Source organism: Camelus bactrianus, chromosome 19, assembly GCF_048773025.1.
Source record: "Camelus bactrianus isolate YW-2024 breed Bactrian camel chromosome 19, ASM4877302v1, whole genome shotgun sequence".
NCBI classification, from domain to species: Eukaryota; Metazoa; Chordata; class Mammalia; order Artiodactyla; family Camelidae; genus Camelus; species Camelus bactrianus.
In genome coordinates, this window is record NC_133557.1 from 29505804 (window position 1) to 29525317 (window position 19514).

At 51.9% G+C, this 19514-nt stretch overlaps 1 protein-coding gene and 1 long non-coding RNA gene across 3 annotated transcripts in view; one reads left to right on the forward strand and one right to left on the reverse strand.

Moving 5' to 3' along the window:
* Nucleotides 1–19271, reverse strand: part of LOC105071804 (uncharacterized) — a 34021-nt gene extending 14750 nt beyond the window's left edge. Inside the window, exons 1-2 of the long non-coding RNA XR_835558.3 lie at nucleotides 16893–19271; nucleotides 15067–15250 (exon numbers count right to left, since the gene is read on the reverse strand). This is a non-coding gene — a long non-coding RNA (uncharacterized LOC105071804). The remainder of the gene's footprint in view (nucleotides 1–15066; nucleotides 15251–16892) is intronic.
* GNAS (GNAS complex locus) overlaps nucleotides 6283–19514 on the forward strand; it is a 52437-nt gene continuing 39205 nt past the window's right edge. The window contains exons 1-2 of one of the 2 annotated variants that reach the window (XM_074347510.1): nucleotides 6283–7184; nucleotides 7558–9072. In XM_074347510.1, the coding sequence (XP_074203611.1) occupies nucleotides 6414–7142 (729 nt within the window). In that variant the 5' untranslated portion in view covers nucleotides 6283–6413 and the 3' untranslated portion in view covers nucleotides 7143–7184; nucleotides 7558–9072. Of the gene's footprint in view, nucleotides 7185–7557; nucleotides 9073–19514 lie in introns of those variants that run through there. The other variant, XM_045519260.2, reaches the window with a different exon arrangement.

The following is a 19514-nucleotide window of genomic DNA, read 5'->3' on the forward strand; positions in this document are numbered from 1 at the left end:
AGGAGGGACCATCCCCGCCTGCCTTCTGGAAAAACAAAGCTGAGTGCAAATAACAAACAAATACCTTAGAATCCTCTAAATGCAAAGCAATGCTACAGTGAATGTGGCTGATTCCCCCAGTTATGAGGATGGACTGATTACGGAGCCCAGAGTCATTTGCCTGAAGATAATTGCCTCAATTCTCCACTTCACTTTGCACACATAGAAATAGTCCCAATCTACCAGAGCCTCAGTGACTAGACACGTAAAATTGGTCTAATCATATCTTGAAGAGCTGGAGCTGAAAGGATTTCTATGAACACGAGTCTGAACCATGACACCAGTCAGACTCTCCCTCCAGGCCCGCTGCTACCCTGCTCCCCCACCAAGTCTGAAGGGGTGAGTCAGCCCCTCAGCAGACAAGATCAAAACAACTTGGAGGCCCTCTGTCAGTGCTGGAGGTGGGAGGACAAGGTGGGACGGCCAGGATTGCTGGCCGAGAGGGAAAGCACGAGCCGGAGGACTGTCCCGAGGGCTGAGTCGTCCTCCGCAATCAGCCGTGTTCTCGCCCATGGCCCAGCGTACAGGAGGGGCTGCTGCGCCTGGCACAGGGCGCATCTGAGACCAGGATCACCTAGGCTGTGGGCAGCTTTGGACACTGACGTCCCCATGGGCCATGGAAAGCAAGAGACAGGCTCAGTGTAAGCTGGGCAGGCTACAGAACCCAGTCCCCATTTCTCCAGGGCAAAGCTAGGCAGATACCAGGGTCCAGACTGTAGACCAGGGACCACATGAAAGCTGAGAGTTGGGGTCAAAGCGAGAAAGGGAGGCATCATGCCCGAGGAGGACCTGTATGCCCACACTCACGCTTTGCCTGAGGGAGGGGCCTTCCAGGTGCTTCCTGTTGGATCGGGAGCCTAGAGATGCTCCTCCCATGACAGAGTAGGTAGGTAGGCAGGCAGGCAGATGTTGGGGTGCTGGGAGAACCTCAACAGAGCACAGAGCCAAGGGAAAGGAAGGGCCGCTCCTGAGAAGACGGCCCCGAGCAGCTCTGTGTGCAGGAACAGGGTCACTTCTGATCCAATCTCCCTTTAGAAATGAAGGGCAAAATGGTGCGTGGTGAGCCCCACAATGGCCTGGACAGAATCCAGCCATGCCAAAAAGATGATTATTTCCCCCTTTTGGTTGCTGCTGGCTCCAGACGGCAGACCCCCCAAATCAGAATCAGGAGCTCATGAGTGTCACCGTCCATACTGGTCAGAGCCAATCGAAACCAGCACAGTCTTAATAACAGTGCTGCGGCGGCCCAGAGCAATGAGCCAAATGTTTTTCTTTGTACCCAAACCTCTTCAGGGGTGGGCGGGAGGGGCGATGCCAATTTCTCAGTGGGGTTGAGCCTTTCTGGCTGATTGTCATAGTCAGAGGTAGGGTACACTTCAAACTCCCTGAATTCATTTTTACCCAAAGGAAAGTTTGAAAAGCTCTCCATCTCCAAAAATAGTCCCATCCAACAATTGTCCAAAAAAATATTTTCAAGAATGATTGTACCCACTTGCCTCGTGGAGCAGAATCTATCTTTTATCTTGTGTCTCATTTCAGAAAATGTGTTGGTGTCTCGGGGACCCAGACAATGGCCTGGCAAACTTTTTGAGAACTCGTGTGACTCATCTCATCTCTGTCTCCTCCCGAGGGACTAGAACAGGGCTTTGCACACAGTAGGCACACGGAAATAGGTGGATTGAAAGCAACCCTCTAATGGGCTATAAACAAATAAAAGAAAATCTCAAAGTCAGACTAGGTAAAAACCCCAAATTGGTAAAGACGTAGTAGAGCTGTCAGTGTTAGCAGATGACATGATGATATATGTAGAAAATCCTAAAGATGCCACCAGGAAACTACAAGAGCTCATCAGTGAATTCAGTAAAGTTGCAGGATACAGAATTAGTACATGGAAATCTGTTGCATTTCTGTACAGAAACAACAAAATATCAGAAAGAATATAAGAAGCATCAGAAATTAAGGAAGCAATTCCATTTACCATCACATCAAAAAGAATAAAATACCTAGGAATAAACCTACCTAAGGAGGCAAAGGACCTGTACTCCGAAAACTGTAAGACACTGATGAAACAAATTGAAGATGACACAGATGGAAAGATACTCTGTGTTCTTGGATTGGAAGAATCAGTATTGCTAAAATGGCCATACTACCCAAGGCAATCTACAGATTCAATGCAATCCCTATCAAACTACCAATGGCATTTTTCACAGAACTGGGACAAAAAAAATTAAAAATTTGTATGGAAACACAAAAGAATAGCCAACACAATTCTGAGAAAGAAGAATGGAGCTGGAGGAATCAGGCTCCCTGACTTCAGACTATACTACAAAGCTACATTAGTCAAAACAGTAAGGTACTGGCATAAAAACAAACATACAGATCAATGGAACAGGAGAGAAAGTCCAGAAATAAACCCGCCCACTTATGATCAGACTAGGTAAAAACCCACCTCTTCCAGAAAAACCACCAGATGAATGCCCTCTGATTGTAACCACTGTCAGGCAGCTTCCATCCCCAGGCTATCTACCTGGGTAAGATTTAGTGTGTGGCACCTTTTGGTAACCCCTGTTTTAATACTGGGGAGCATCTCACATTGATGTGCATGTTGTTGGGTGGAAGCAGGAGTTGGCCACCTCTCAATCCCCTCCATCTTCCCACGATGCCTGGAAGAGAGTCTTGGTTACAGAAGTGAGTCAACACACCATTGCTAGATATCCAATTTCATTTTTAATGTCCAAGACAGCTCAGGGAGGGGAGCAAAGAGGCCCAATATAGTTAATAGACAGATTTGACTAATTCTGTTGCTTCAGCCAGTGAGTTGTGGAGCAAAGAGCTGCGGAGCCCTACCCTGGTTACGAGAACCTCCAGCCACTGGTTCCATCACATACACATATATGCTCATGTCCTGAAACTGCCCCCCAGACATTCCTTTCTGCCACTGGGCCACTTGCACTTTCAAACGCTTCTAAAATAGAAGTAGCATTGGAAGACCATGTCCATCAATAGAGACCCAGCCCCTCTCCCAAGGCCTCCAGATACCTTCACTGTCTCAGAATCTGACTTGAAAAGAACTTGGTGAGCACAGAGTTCCAACTCTAATGGGCTCAGGAGTCCCATGGAAGACATCTCCAATAGGTGGTCATCTGTCCTTTGATTTGACACTGCTTCTGACCAAGAGCCAATCACCTCCTGAAAGCCATTCCATTTCAGAGCCCTAATTGTTAGACTATTCTTCCTTGGGCTGAGCTGAAATCTACCTGTTGTAACTGCCACCCATAGGTTCTAATTTTGCCCTCTCGAGCCACATAAAATACATCTTAATGCCTCTTCCACGGGGCAATCCTTCAAAGGGCTGAAGACAGCAGTCTTCACCATTCATCTAAATAAGAACTTTATTGTGTGACACTCAGACAAACTGGGAGCTGTGCTTTCTTGTCCAACTGGTTTAGGAGCCTCCCTCCAGTGGGGTGCCGCAGGTGCTATACGTCCACACATTATTTACCGCAGACAGAGCCCCTTGTTCCTTCACCCGGTAACAACCCCAGGTTGTCCATCACGCACTTGCTCCTCTTTGAAATTCACTCTGCAGCAAGCACTTTTAAAGTCATGCACGTAATGCATTTTAAAGAGCATTTTCTGCACAGAGCCATTTGCTCGGCCTCGGCACTAAGTGTGAGATGGAACAGTATTTCAGGGCAGTCCTCCGGCTCTTGGAGCCGTGTCGAATGTACACCAGGATGTATTTGTAACTATACATGACTCAGGCTCTAAATGCGGTGCTTTGTTAAATGTTCATTTGCTGATTAAAATGCATCTTGCAAAGCAAGAGCATTACTAATGCAGAACCCAGTCCAAAAATATGTATTATGTAATGCACATTTTTTAATAATGCAAGCAATCTCGGTGTATCTGTATTAGTGGACTGGCTCTGGGCTGCCATCTCCACTACAGGCATAAAGCACTCCTTCTGAAAAACGAAGTACTTTCCTATGTACACTGAAGAATCATAATCTACCTCGCTGCTGACAGCTGGCATTTGTCTCCATTGAAAGGGCATTCACCGGTACCCACATAGTCCTGATTTTTTCCCAGTGTGCCCTAAAAACCATGGGAATGATGTCTTTATGTTCCCTACCCTGTCCATGGGGCTGCGCTGATGGAAAGAAAGAAAGCAAGCAGGTGAGCAGACACTTTAGAAATGTCCCCCCTCGGTTGCAGCTGAGAGATCAGGATTTGGGATATACAGTTCCACACGGCCTTGTCCCATGTTCCAGAATAATGTCCACACAGTGAGTGGAGCCATCCAGGCACTTGTGATAATAAAACCCTGTCAGTTTCTCTGGAAAGTGTTAATAAGGACTTGGGCACAACTAGAATACAGACGTTTGTCCTTTTATGAAGTTTGCCAAATCCATCCCACTTTAAGCCGATTAATGCTATGAACTAACTCCAAAAACACAAGATGCAAGACAGACACAGCCAAGAAGCCAGGTCAGGAACATTAAAGACCATCCACACGCTGAGTAACAGCTGTGGGTGTAGGACGCTTCAGACCCTGGAAGGAGTACCAGGAAGGAAGGCCTGGCGGACCACCTCAGAAGGAAAGGAATTATAAGACGTCACACCTCCTCAAGTTTCCCCCATGTTGACTCAAAGATAAAAACCCCCACCTGTGCAGCCTGTTGATCCTTCCATGGATTCTGGGAAGGTGGTTTTGCTGAGTTATACCACCTGTGGACTTGTCACTGTGGTAAAAGGGACACTCCATGTTTAACCAGCCCAGACACAGTGGTCAGGTTACAGTTGGAACTCAGGAGATGCCAAAGTACTGTCCTTTTCTGAGCAAGGACCACTCCTGGGATCCCCTACAGGAGGACACAGAGCTCATTTGATTTTCTAGGGCTAAAAAAAGACATGTACCTTTGGGGTTCAACAGCATGATCTAGGGATGTCCAGCTGCCCCCTAACCCTAACGCCCTGGTTGTCCCTGTAATTTCCTCCTGTCAAACGCACGCTAGATTACACAATGATGGCGGGATTCTGAGTGGTTTAATACTCTGATTAACAGCGGATTAATCTTAAATATCCTTTCCTTAATGTACAATTTTTTCTTTTCCCCCTCCTCTACCTTTAGCACCTAGAACAGAGTGCTAGGCACTTGATAATTGTTGAATGTACAAACTTTGCTGAAAATCTACTTCTGAAAGGAGATTTGAGCGGTAGCCGGTGAGGTTTCCTTGATAGCTGATCGCCCTGAAGCGCCCCCCAGGGGCAGAGAACTGGTTGTACCTACTGAATATTAGTATGGAAAGACTTCTTTAGCGGTTCCAGCTAATTAAAGCCTTTCAGCACATGTTCTCAGTTAGAGCTCAGGGAGGTCCACCGATGGGTTTAGGGAGGTGGAAACCATCACCCCGTCCGTCTGTGGGGGCCCTTCTTAAGGAAGATGCTTATTCGTCCACAAGGTAATTAGGCGATTGAGGCTGCATTGGCGGGGGGAGCTCTCAAATTACAGTCACTGTAACAGATCTGTCAAAGGTAGTTTCGGGATTAATGATTGCTTGGGGTTACTATCCTCAAACTGTTCAGAGCTTGGAAAATGCCCGGAATTGGATCGTCAGTACTGACGTACAGAACATTCATTCCTCTGGAATATCTGCAATTTCGTGGTTTGCTTTTTAGCTGCTTCGGACTTTCTTCATTTTATCGATAACCTTGGAGAAGGTGGGGAGGGGTACGGACCCCACGGAGAACCCACGCCCAGCTGCGCAACTATTCTAACCTGTGGCTGGCTGGCTTGCTCCTTGGCACCCGCCAGGCCCCCCGCCCCTCGCATCACCCAAATGCTTTCAAACAAGGTTCCCTCCTGCCACCTGCCGGCCCACTAGGGTCTGCGCCTCTGGCTCCGCGCCACCGCGCTGCTCGCGGGGAGACGCCCCCGCCTCCTTACTGCACATGCCCGGCAGAAGTCCGGGCGCGCAACTTTGCAGAACCTCTCCGCCGGTCTCTCCTCGCCTCAGTCTCCTCTTTCCTCTCCCAGGCGAGAGGACCAGCGGAGGCACCTCTCCCGGGTCTTAGACTGCGGAGTCTAAGACTTAGAGAGAGGAGCCGGGAGGAGATAGACTTTTCCTCCCCTTTTCCCATCCCCTCTTTTTGCTCAGAGAGGAATGCAGAGGCGCGGAGCTTTAGAAAGTTGAGTGGTCAGGAAGGTAGGTGCTTCCCTTTTCCTCCTCCCACCGAGGTGGGGCTGGGACCTCTGGACCCAGCTTCTTACCTCGCCGGGAACACCTTTTTCGGCTCCAGCAGCCGATGCATATCGGAGCCGCTCTCTGCAGAGCCAGAGGGTGGGTCGGCTTCGCAGTGTGCGCGTGAGAATGGATCGTAGGTCCCGAGCTCAGCAGTGGCGCCGGGCTCGCCACAATTACAACGATCTGTGCCCACCCATAGGCCGCCGGGCAGCCACCGCACTCCTCTGGCTCTCCTGCTCCATTGCGCTCCTCCGCGCCCTTGCCACCTCCAGCGCCCGAGCCCAGCAGCGTGCGGCTGCCCAGCGCCGGAGCTTTCTTAACGCCCACCACCGCTCCGCCGCCCAGGTGTTCCCCGGGCCCCCTGAATCTGACCACGAGCAAGAGGAGGCCGACCTCGAGCTCTCCCTCCCCGAGTGCCTAGAGTACGAGGAAGAGTTTGACTACGAATCTGAGACCGAGACAGAGTCTGAAATCGAGTCCGAGACCGACTTCGAGACCGAACCTGAGACCGCCCCCGCCACTGAGCCTGAGACCGAGCCCGAGGACGAGCGTGGCCCCGTGGTGCCCAAGCGCCCCACCTTCGCCCAATCCCTCACCGAGCGTCTCAACGCTCTGAGGTTGCGGAGCCCCGACGCCTCCCCCAGTCGCGCACAGCCCAGCACTCAGCAGTCCCAGAGCCCCGGAGAAGGGGAGGAGCCCGAGCCCGAGGACAAGGATCCGAGGGACCCCAAAGAGTCCGAGGAGCCAAAGGAGAAGAAGCAGCAGCGCCGCTGCAAGCCGAAGAAGCCCACCCGCCGCGACCCATCCCCGGAGTCCCCTTCCAAAAGGGGACCTATCCCCATCCGGCGTCACTAATGGAGGACGCGCCCCAGATTCTCCTTGTTTTCCTGGACCCAGGTTGGTTAACCACCGCTTAACTGGGGAGTCTGGGGTCGGTGTGGGAGCGGTGGGAGGAAGGGAGGGAGTAGGAAAGACAGGTTAGGAGGAAAGCGGGGAGACAGCGGGCTCCGCTAGCTAGCCCAAAGAGGCGGGGGCCCAAGATGAGCTGGGGAGAGCTCCCCAAATTCTCCCCAGGGCTCCGGCGGGCACCCCAGTGGCCAAAGGCTCACTGGACAGCGGGACGCTCCCCGCATCCTGCTGGAGACAGCCTGAGGTCTCGGAGCCGGTGCCCAGGATACGCGCCTGAATCCCGGGGCTCCCCAGGTTTCAAGCTGCACACCCCAAAGGCACGGGTAAGTCACTTGCTTTACATGCTTTTTTTCCCTCCTAGAGAAACTAGTCTCTAACTAGTTGCCCTTGGCGGGTGCCAGAAACATGGTTAAGAGGTGTTCGCGCCAACTTTCAGGAAGCGAGAGCCGCCGCGCTGTAACGACACTGTTGCAATGTGCGTAAAGTAACCAGACTGAGACTGAGCAAGAACTCCGGAGACTGCCGGCCTCGGGAAAGCCAAGCGCGCGCGGTGCTTAAGACACTCAGAGCCTGGAGCCCAGGTCCCGTCGCTGCCAACTTGGATCTGCGGGACCTCGGCACCAGTGACCCCGGCGGCTGTGCGCCAGTCCTGGCCGCCACCACACGTCTCCGGGCGCTCGCGGGGCTGGACACCGCGCCAAAGAGCGTGCGCACCTGCCCGCGCGCCCCAGAGCCGACCTTTCCGAGCCGGCCGGCAGTTCCCCACGAGTCACCCATACTTGGAGGGCAGGCAGAGGAGGTACGGGAGTCTCGTGAGGCTACCAAGGTTGGTGGCGCGAACTTGGTCACGTCGGGCATCGCCAACCTCTTGGCGCAGCTGGTCTGGCGGCGGAGCTCGGTGCAGCTTTGCTAGGAGGTCCCGGGCTGTTTGCGCAAAGGCCTGGGGATGTAAGAGAGAGGCTGAGAGGTCAGCGAGGTGATTGCGAGCGGAAAGGTAAAGCAGAACAAGGTACAGGCTGGAGAGGGAGTTGCGCCTATCATCAGGGAACCCTACAACGCGTCTCCAAAGAGCGCGACACCCGCCGAGCCAGAGAAAAGGTGTTGGATCCGACGCAAGTCCTTGGGCTAGCGGTCTAGAGGGGGCAGGGGCCGGCGGCTTCGGCAGCCGAGGGGAGGGGAGGCGGCACGCACCAGCCATTTTCAGCTCAGTTGGAGTTAAGCTTGGAATCTGTAACCTGGAGGTGAAACTGTCCCGGTGCATGAGCACAAATACGGACGCAATCCGGTAACGCATCTTTGGCACGTAGTGTGCCTTTCTTGGCAGTCCTGGGGGGAAAGACTGATTAGCGATATGTATTTACAAAACCGCACCTGATTTGGAAACTGATCTTTTTGGTGCGCGCGCGCGACTCGTTTTTGCGCCGGTTTGAGCTATACTGATGCGAATGATTGGGGGGGGGGGAGTGAAGCATTTGGAGACTTGAAATGAAAAAACGGGTCAGATTCTTAGACTCCTAAGATTGCGGCCGGAAGGAACACAGGGGGTCTTCCTTCCAGGACTCTCCCCTAGGAAAGGAGTCGCGGCGCCCCAGAACTTGGTTATGCCGGGATGTGGCGCTGACTAATGGCTGTTGGGTGCCGGTCTGGTCTTCACTAGTAAATTCGGGGAAGGGAGCTTCCCTGCGCAGCAGGGGAGTGTCCTGAAGCCTGGAGGCTGCAGAGGACTTGAAGAAGGGTCCAGCGTGCCCTGCCTGTGGCTTGAAAGCATGAAACTGCCTAAGTGAAATGGGGGCTCCCCAAAGCTGACATTTCTACTTAGTGTAAAAACAGCGATGCTGTGTTCCCTTCCGTGGCATTAAATGTTTGGTTTTTTTTCCCTTCTGGTAACGTCTCTGCAGCCTGAGTTCACCCAGTAAAATGTCTCTTGTGAATAAGCAAAAGCAGTCAGGGTGTGGTAGGCTTTTTTGGTATGCTTTCCAGTGTGTGGGCTGCCTTCACAAACTGGGGAGCCCGGGGGACCCGCTTTCCCACAGAGCTAGGTTTTTGCATTAAAGAAATTAGCATGTCACCTTGTTGCAGGATGAATAAACAAGTTAAAAAAAAAAAAAAAGTCCTCAGCGCCTAGCCCATACCTCTGCCCCCGAGTCTTGGGCTGTTTTTTAAACAGAAGCCTGTATAGGGAGGGGCTGGCTCTTTTAACTGTAAGCAATAATACCAGGTTAGTTATTGGGGAGGGGGTCCCCATTTAGGAACACACGCTTTGCCATCTTTCAGACATTCCTCCAAAAACGACTTGATTGTGAAAACCTGTTAACCACCCACACCCCCTCCCCGACTCCGCTCCCCTCCCCCACCCTCTCCTTCCATCCTGGCTGCAGGGTGGGTGGAAGAGCTATTGGGAGCATACCAAACACCTGAGGAATATACCAGCCCTCCTAGGAAAGTGCCTGGGACCCTCTCCAAGGAGAGTGGATTTTGCTACTCAGACCCTGCAAAGCCTCTTTCTACCTAAGACAATAGTGTTCAGCTGCCTTTCTTTTCCAGGGGTGTTTCTGGCAAGTTCTCCTAGCATTCCCAACTCACTAGTCTCCCAACTAGCCCTTTGTCTTGCCCTGCCCAACTGGGGTGTTAGCATTTGAATGGGCTTACTTTACCCTTCCAGCTTTGGAAATGGCCTCAAAAAAAAAAAAAAAAAAAAAAAGCAGACCTTGTTATTGACCACTTGGGTGAATTACCATATTTCAGACAGGGAGAGAAAGAGGTGGAGAAGGAGGTGGAGAAGGAGGTGGAGAATGAAGCTAATTAAGTGTGATGCTCCAATATTCAGGACTGTTTACTCTGCTACATTGATCATTTGTTTAATAGAAATCTGCTTTTACTTGGACCATTTTAACTAAACTTGTTGAGTTGGAAAATCATGCAGCATGTTCAAATATTGTGTGTTGTCAACAGTCTGGCTTAGGTTTACTTCTGAAGTTTGGCAAACAAAACTTTTAATCTGTGTTTATCAGAATTCAAGAAATGGGAATTTGAAAGTTTGGAGCTGTTTTAAGATCATGTTTCTTTAACGCACTAGAAACTGCCCCCTCCCTGGAATTGCTTACCGCCCTTTACTCTTAGCCCTCATTTTTAGCAGCTGTGATAGAAGGTTTAATGAGGAAGAAAGCTGCAACTTCAGTGTTGGGAAGAATGAGGTCTTTTTTTGTTTGTTTAATAACCGGTCTGGATTTTACTTAATTTGTCTGTATTATCACTGCTCTTCAAGCAAAGGGAAGCTATTGAGAGGAAACTGAGTAGAAACCATGGTGTTGGGGAAAGTATGTCTCTTAACAGAAAAGTGACCTATCACAAGAAACAAACCACTAGAATCAGATTAAGCTTCCAGGGGCGAGTGAAGTCTCCTCTTAAAATTGCCAGGCAAAGGGGGATAAGAATCTCAAGTTACATCTTTAATCCCCACGCTCCAGAGCGGGGGCGGGAGTCCCTTGTCCTGCTCTGCCAGGTTAACGATGCTGTTTTCTGAGTCCTGATGCCCCAGAGATGGGCAACGGGATCTAAGGAGCTTCCAGCCCTGGTCCTGCCCAGCAGCCTTGGGGCAGACCCAGCACCCTCTGCCTCCGTTAGTTCATGTGAAACAGGAAGAAGATGAAGAGATGGTCCTCCCATCCCTTTCAGCTCCAATGATATGCGGTTGATTAGTTTAAGCAGCCCTGAGTTGCGCAATTTGACTCGCCCAAATGATTTGAATGCTAATGGATCCAGAAAAGTTCTAAAGTTGATAAAATTGAAGCACCAGTTGTGAAGAAATCTGTTTTGTGTTGATCTGATTTGTTGTTCTCAAATCTGGTTTTGAACTGGGGGCAAAAATGGTTTAGAGGCAGGTTAGAAGATACACAGACAAACAGGTAAGTTAGAAATTACAGAATTCCACTGTGTCCTATTACTCGCCTGAGGAAAAACCTGGCCCTCCTTAAGAACAGGTATTTAGTGGTTTTCTTAGGTCTGCAGGTGTTTCCCCACCTGCTCTCCCTGATTTCAGCATCAGAAAACAAGCTTTTAGGGGGTTGGGGGAGGGGCACAGCATGGAGCCAACTTTGCCCAGAGCAGCCTGGAGATGCTGGCCGCTTTGGGAGGGAGATGACTGACTGCCAGCCCCGCTGGTTAACTGACCACAAGCGCTGAATGTGTTACTTAGTAGCACTTTCCAAAGTCCTGATTAGGCTAGACCTGAGGAAATGGCTCAGAGGATGCAGCCAGTTAATAAACTAGTTTTCCCAACCTTTTTTTTTTGGTTTGGTTTTTTCATTCTCATCCCCGCCCAGGAGCTTTTTCAGATTCTTTTTTCTTTAATTGGTCCTCTCCCATGAAATGTTAATGGCACAGATATACAGATGTGCTGTGGTTCTGTTTCTGTACTGCGGGACCTGACACTAGCTAAGATTTTTTTGCACTCCGCTCAAACCAATTTTGCCTCTCCTGCAAATGCATGAGATAAAAGAAAGCAAATGTCTAAAACAAAACAAAAAAACTGGCTTATGTCAAATTAAGTGATTAAACATCCCATTTTTGTTTTATATTTTCCTTTGAGGGGTGCTGCATATTACAAGGCTTTATATTAGGTGAATTTTACTGATGTTTCTCTTTTTTAAATCTCCTGCGGTTTTTGTCCCCCAAAGCCCCTAGTACCAATGCTGGTGCTAGTGCCTCATTAATGCACATGGCAGAGAAGCCAGAGTAAACAGCCTAGTAACTTAGTTCTCCCCAGGCCAAGAGTCTGCAGGCCCTGGCCACTGTCACCTGCTGACAGCACTCAGCCAGTAGAGACCGGACATCTGAGAGGAGCTGGCACCCCCCCCAACTCCCTATTCCAGGGTAGAACTGGGGAGACTGCCTTCCTAGCTTCCTGTGTGGTGCCTTCCTAGCTTCCTGTGTGGACACAGCCAGTTTTCATTCCATGGGTTTATTTTAGGGTGAACACGTTATGAATTAACAGGGGGCACAGCTATCAGAAAGGCAGGGTAAGACTGGGCTCCATGGAGAGAGGGCAGGTGGCAGCTGTGATGTGAGGGGAGATTTGAGGACAAGGGGAAAAGAAGGTTTGGGGGGAGTCACAGGGAAATGGCAAGATGCAGGGAGATGAGGACACCTGAGAAGGGAGAAAAAATTGGGAGGTGGGAATCACAAAGCCTATAAATATCAGGGCTAGAGGTTGAAGAAGTAGAGATTTAGGGAGAAAAAGGTTTAGGGGAGACTCCATGGCAGGCCTTAAATACTTGGTGGCAGCAGGGGCGACGCCAGGTCGGCATTAAGAAGAGCATTTTTCATAGCCGGGGATGGCAGTGGACCGCACTGCTGGGCACCTCAGATTAGTCACCGTTACCGGCGCTTTCCCTCCGAGAGTCTCTTACCGGCCTGGCCCAGCAATTTCAATTTCATAGGTGCAGTAGAGTTGTCATACGCATGCCTCAAATGGAAAGATTTAAAACCTAGGAAATCTTGTTTTCTAGTTCACATCCTTAGTCTTGGACTTTGGTTCAGGAAGAGGCCTTGAATCTCAAATCTGAGGGGCTCAGGGCCCAGGATGCGGCCCCGCCCCCCAGCCCCCTGGCAGACAAATACATTTTTCCTCCCCCCAGGCAAGAGGCGGCTTCTGAGTGCCCTGGCTTACTGGCTTATGTCCTGTCTCAATTAGGCTTCATTAGGAAAATTCTCTCTGGGTAATTGAGGTTGTGTGAGGAGGTGAAATATACCATTCCCCTTAAATTCAAATGACGTTGCCAAGAAGCCCCCAGGGTGCCTGGAATTTCCACCATGAATTACCGACATTTTAAATAGAGCTTCCACTAAAGCCAAATTTATTTTCCAGGATTCCCTCCTGCCATCCCAGCCCCCACTTTTGCCCCCCTCCTAGACCCCTTTCCCGTGGCGCTGTTAATTTTTTCTGCTTGAAATTCTCTGCTGCATCATCAGCCAGCCTGGAGGAGGAATCCACAGTCCCGTGACTGGAGGATGTCTGGACCCACCGTACAAGCGCAGGTGGTCAGGTGCCAGTCTCACGTCTGGCTGCAGCAGAATTGGGCAGCCCTCCCAAGATGAGGGCCACTGAGAATGGCTAGTGAGCTGAACGAAGGGTCTGAATTCATGGTGGGGAACCCTTGGCCTCTGGGGGCTTTTTAATCTGAGCAGATTAAGTCTTTCATAAGTCTGGCTGCTACTGTCTTTAACATCAGCCTTGCATCTGCAACTAACGCACATCCACTGGAGGTATTTTCCGTGCAGTTGGCATTTGCCTGAAACAGCTTGGTCACACAGACCCTTCTGCAGACAGCAGTAGGCTGCTGCTGCCTCCACCGGCCAAGGCTGGCAGAGGAGATACTGGGAGGTAAAGGCATGGGCGCAGCAAGTCTTCACAGAACAGTAATTAATTGAACAGCTTCAAAGTCTCATTGCTACTCAGTAGTGCTCAGAAACCATTTGTCACTGGGAGCTGAAGAAATGTAAGTGTTGCCTGAATTCTCTTTCCTGGGTCCTCACCTTTCTGTTTTTGCCTTTTCCTCACAACTGGTGAAAAGATTTCTCCATCTTCTTATTTGGAAGTAACCGACAACTAATGACATGAGGGGCTGCAGGGAAGGCCCCTGTAAACTGCCTCCCTCCCAGCCCTGGAGAGGGAAAAATCCACCACCCAGGGAAGAGCACTTCCCCCTGGTTTCTGCTCCCTTCTCTCCTGCCCACCTCCCCTCCCTCTCAGGGACCCTCTTCCACTTTGCTTTCTCTTTCTTGGAAACAGGGATGAGCTAAGAAAGCAAGCTGACAGGCAGCTACTTAAAATTTGGATGGGCCTTGTGCCTTTGGCCATGAGTAAAAATCCCCACATGTAAGTACACTGACCCTCCTTGCTGATTATGCTGTGTGCCAGCATGGAGGCATCAACAGAGCCGTGAGACAGAGTTTGGGAGGCCGGGGGGGGGGGGGGGGGGGATGTCATGTCCCTGCAGGTGGCCTTGGTGCCATTCAAAGCATCAGCAGTGAAGGAAATACCTTTCCATGGGGGTTACCTACTTACAGAAAGCCAGCTAGCTGATCACTACCTGTGGCTCCTGGGCCATTGGCCTGGACAGGCTGACCTTAGAAATGCCACGTTTGGTGGGAAGAGTGTAGCTCAGTGGCAGAGCACACGCTTAACATGCACAGGGTCCTGGGTGCAATCCCTGTTACCTCCGTTTAAAAAAAAAAAAAGAAATGCAGTGTATAACTGAAACATGAATAGTGTTTCTCAGTTTAACTGAAACCAGAGCAATGCTTCCCATTCTATTCTTAATGCATCAAGTGTAGAAAATCTGTTCTTTTTAAGTAGCTACATATACAGATTTCAAGGAACTTTAACCTGGATTCCACCAGCCAGTCCCTCCCTCCTCTCTTGGAGGTATCACCTCACTGCAGCCCCTCCCTGGCGCCCACCCCACTGGGACAGGATCCAGACCCTGGCCCACAGGTTCACCGCAGCTCAGCCTTCCCTCTAGCACCCTGCACCCTCTCCTGCCTTCCTCCTGAGCCGTGTGAACCCATTAGCTAATTTTCCTTCCTCCTTCCTGTTCATCCCTATAAAATCTCTCTCTCTTTCCCTGATAGAAATCCATCCAGAGTCGAAAATCTATGCCCAAGATACTCTGCAGTTCTAAAATTCTGATGGCAGATCCTAAAAGCTGTGCCCTGGTGCAGTGAGGTCCAGGCTAGGCTGTCCACCGCCACTGGCCATCTCCATCTGGGTCAAGGCCACATTTTTCTCTTAGTCAACAAGCTCACCAGATAGTCCCACCAATCAGGGTGCCCCCCCCCCCAGTCAACCCACCAGTAACCCAACTCTTACCACACTGGGTCCTTGGATCCTTGGGGCCAGGCTACCCAGCTGCCTTTCGGGTGAGTCAGCTCTTCAAACATCTGGCCACACTTCTGGGGTCTTTCAAGTCCCACTGCTGATCTGAGGTAGAGTTTCAGCTCTGACCCCCAGTCACCCAAGTGATTTGGGGTTTTCAGATTCTGGTAGCCAGTCACTACAGGAAATCAACAAGAGTGGACAAAAGGGGAATGCTGGAGTTAAATGCTGGGATTTTTTTCTCCCTGGCCCTAATCTATCTTTAAATCTTGGTGATTTCTACTCAAGTCTAAGGGTCCTTTCTCAGCCAAAAGCAGTGGTTTCAACTGGGGGCGATTTTGCCTCCCAGAGGACACCTGACAAAATCTAGAGACATTTTTGGCTGCTGCAACTAAGGGGATGCTACTGGCATCTAGTGGGTGGAGGCTAGATGCTGCTTAGCGCCCTTCAGTGCACAGGGCGGCCACAACCAGGAACACCTGGCCCCAGATGTCAACAGTGCAGAGGCCCGGAGCCCACCACCTAGACCAGACATCCTAACCCATTCTGAAATTCCTCCCTCTAGTGCACTCACGCCCTAGCCCCTCTGCTTTCTCCTGTAACGTCCCCCTTTTTCCTCTCCAGTCCTCCAAGTGTTTGAGATTCTATCACCAAATGTTTCTCCCCCTGAAGGTTTTATCTGATCTAGTGATTTCACATCCTAATAAGGATAAATGGCACTTTGAATTTGAGGTATTTACCTTTCTTCTAAACTTCAACCCCATCCTCCTAAATAGGCTGTAAGAGAAATCTCCATCCAGACTGCCCGTCCTTCCTTCCCCTGTGTCACGTCTAAAACCAAACTGGCTCTGCCACATGCCGACTTCTCCCCAGATCTGCCCCAACATCCCTCACCCACGGATGTCGCATCACCCAGGTGCCAAACTCCGGCTCCTCCACCCTCTGTGCCTAGCACAGAAGTTGCTAGAGGGTCCCCTGGGAGCCGTCTGGAGTCCCCTCCCTCAGCCTTCCTGCTTCCTTCATTGTGGGTGGTTCTCCCTCCCTGAAAGGTCATGACTGGCCACAGCCTCCTTAATTCTTTTCATCAGACCATCCTCCACACTGCCTCAACTTTTCCTAAAACTAGGCTCAAATCCTCATTTGCAAGACAAAATAACAACAACAACAATAATAATAATAACAAAGTTCAACATCTGCTCCATTTCCTATCAAAATAGCCTCAGAACTGCTTGCCCTGACATTCCATGGTTTTCTCAGGGAGGTCCTACCCAGGGTTTCCTGCCTTTCTCTCCCAGGGCTCCTCCAGGGCCTGGCAAGGTCCCCATTCTCTTTACCCAGCCACGTGTCAGGTTTCCTACTATTGGATCTTTGTTCATCATAGGCCAACATCTCCCACCCCCACCCCCCTTCTTCTGTTCATAGCCAAGACGTCTATCCCTCCACGGAGGCCCCTCTGAAACTCCATTTTCTCCGAGAAGACTTTCAAGGTCCTCCCAATTGGAGGGTTTTTTTTTTTTTCTTTTCATTTTCATGTTGCCTCTGCTCCCCTAAGCAAGATTGCTCTCTACCCCATCCTTATTCCGTCAATGCGTGTGCTCTCCTGGCAAGCAAACAAGATGCCAGAGAGACTGTTTAACAAAGGTGTCCCACAGGCTCACGAGGAAGCAGAACAGAAACCCTGTACCCATTCCTAGAGAAACAGTGCTTTGGGAAAGAGCCGAAGTGAAGTGGGCTGCGCGCGAGGCCTGGCGAGAGCAAACCGTCCCTTTGGAGCCCCCATCGCGGCCTCCCTGAGGCTCCAAATCCCGACATCTACTGACCTTCCACTTGGCAGGGCTCAGCATCCCCGGGCCCTCAACTCCTTATCCATCTGGGGCAGCTCCTCTGCATCGGGGGCACTCAGCCCCCTCTCTCCTCAGGGTCTTGGCCCTCTACCTCCAGGCCCTGGAAATCCTCCTCGCCTCGCCCCCAGCGGCGGATCCCTGTGTTAGGGGGGGTTTGGCCACCGCCATCAGCGAGAACGAGGGTCGGCCCCTGACAGCCCCGACCCCCCCCCCTTTCAGCCTTTGTGACTTGGGGCGTCAGGAAGAGTGCCCCCACGGCGCCAGCCAGCCTCGTGGCATCCCAGGCCTGGTCGCCATACGCCGCCTACCAACCGCTTTCAACCACCCCAGCAGCACAGCCTCTTAGGGCGTTCCAACGCGGCGCCCCCTATTGGACCTCCCACTCATATCCGTTTTCCGGTCTGACGGCCCCTGCTCATTCGCCAGGCAGCCTTGATTGGCGTGACCCCAGCCCAATGGCTGACCCAGCGCTGGGGTCGGAGGGGATTGAGTTGACTGTGGCGACCCATCTGGACCATTCAGTGGATACCCAAATGGTTGAGCCGTCGCGCGTGGCGATAGTTGTCCAAAGTTTGAACCAAAGTTCAGTATTGGCACTTAGAAGTGTGTAGACCCATACAGCTGAGATTATATGCGTTTAGGGGGGCTCCGAATGTTACCCAGGGTCCGATTTTGTCAGCTTCCCTCTGCGCAGGGTGGCCACAGGGTTGGGGGATGTGGGGACCATGATGCACAGTGGCTATGACCCCCTCTTTCTAAGAGCGATGTGTTAAAATTTAATGAGATTGGAGTGTGCGTGCGTAGTTACCCCGCCTGCGGCTCCTAGACACAGCAAACCAGGCGGTGCGCTCCGCTTGCCGCAGCCCACCCTGTGTAACACTCATCTCGCCACTCCTCCCTGCCCTAAGGCCAGCCGACCACCTGCGTCCTGCCCAGCTGCCTTGCACCTAAAAGTGACTCAGGTCCGTGTCATCCACAGCCGAGACAGATCTGATGCCCGTGTCCAGTGTTTTACGTGAACCACAAACAGCAAAATTTTTCCCAGAGCTCAAATCCCTCCGCAGACCCCAAACCCAGAGCAGTGTGTGTGCACGCACCAAGCCCACCCAGATGTGGACATTACTCTCAGCCGGCTCTGAGCCCACCACGCGCTATGGTGACAGGAGCGCAGCCCGGCCACTGCCGGGTTTATAGTCGGGCTTATTGCCGCCTCAGCGGGCTCAAGCATCGGAAAAGTAAAGCGGCTGCTCTGGGAGACCCATAGCGAGAGGAGAGGGGCTGGAGAGGGGCTGGAGTGGGGTCGAAGAGGAGCTAGAGGAGCTGACCGACTAACCCTGCAGCCGGTACCTGAGGTAGGGAGCCGCGCACCGCGGCCGCAGCTGCATGCACGGCACGGTGTGTATCTTTAGGTTCGGTGCGCACGGGGTTGTTCAGTCTCCGAGACCACCCTAAACCGGCCGTAAATCTCAACTGAAATTCCATTTAGCCCTTTCCCAGAACAGTAGGGCCCCCCGAAAGTCTGGGGCCCGCATTCTGAGGGGTCTCCTGTGCGTCCCGCGCCCCTGGTTCCGTGCCGCGGCAGCTACCGCTTAGCGAGTCTCCGTGGTACATGAGCAAGACCCTCTATTCCCCTGTATATATCGTCGTCCCCTTAAATGAGGGTGAACCCTGCCTGTGTTGTGCTAGGCTACTGTGGAGACCCCGAGTGTGGTGGGGATGGGGGACACTGAAGTGCTTTACAGGAGCCAGCCTTGGCAAAACGGCAAAGAAAACCTGCAGAAGCCGCAGAAAGTACCCCAGTGCGTTTTAAAAACAAATTACGTGCGCACCTCGGCTGCCCCTTTGCCCCTCGCCTCCTATCTGCTCCGCCGGTGGGCTCACGACCACCTGTCGCATTTCCGCGCGCGCCCGCACCCCCTTCTCACGCGCCCAAAGCCTTGCGCTCCAGACTTAGGGCTTGGGATTGGAGGCTGCCCAGGGGTGGGGGCTGCGGCTCTGGTGTTCAGGGGTATTTTGGGGTTATGAAACCCTCCTGCAGTCCCCCCTCCCCCTGAGGAGAGTCATTTGGGTATGGGAGGGAGAGTTTCAGCTCCTGCGTTCAAGCAGCCCAGGGCCCACGTCTTGCGTCACGTGTCCCGCAACGCAGGAGAGCTCTCTCTCTGGCCAGGGGAGAAGAGAGGAGAAAGACTCCAAATCAGTCAGGGAGAGGAGTGGAAGGAGCCAAAACGTCCCTGCGAGGCCTGCGCTCATCAGCCCCCTTACCCAAAGTCCGGGGCTCCCGGCGCCTGGAACCAGCTCCAGGAGCCACCTAGGCACCAGGGCCGGCGTCCCCTGGTGGCAGAAGGAGAGCACTACGAGCGATTTTCGGACCGAATCGGCGCGCTCCTCTGATCCAAGCAGGCGGAGTTGGCCTGGAGCTGAGAGAAAGAGAGGAGGGGACAAGGACAGGCCAAAGTGGGGAGGCCAGGGGCAACCTGAGGGGATAAAAAGTGGCCAGGAAGGAACCAAGACTCAACCAGCAACAATAGATTTGTTTCTGCCACAGTCTGGGGTTTGAGGCCCTGAACCCCCTGACCTCAGGAGGGTTAGAAAGTGGGG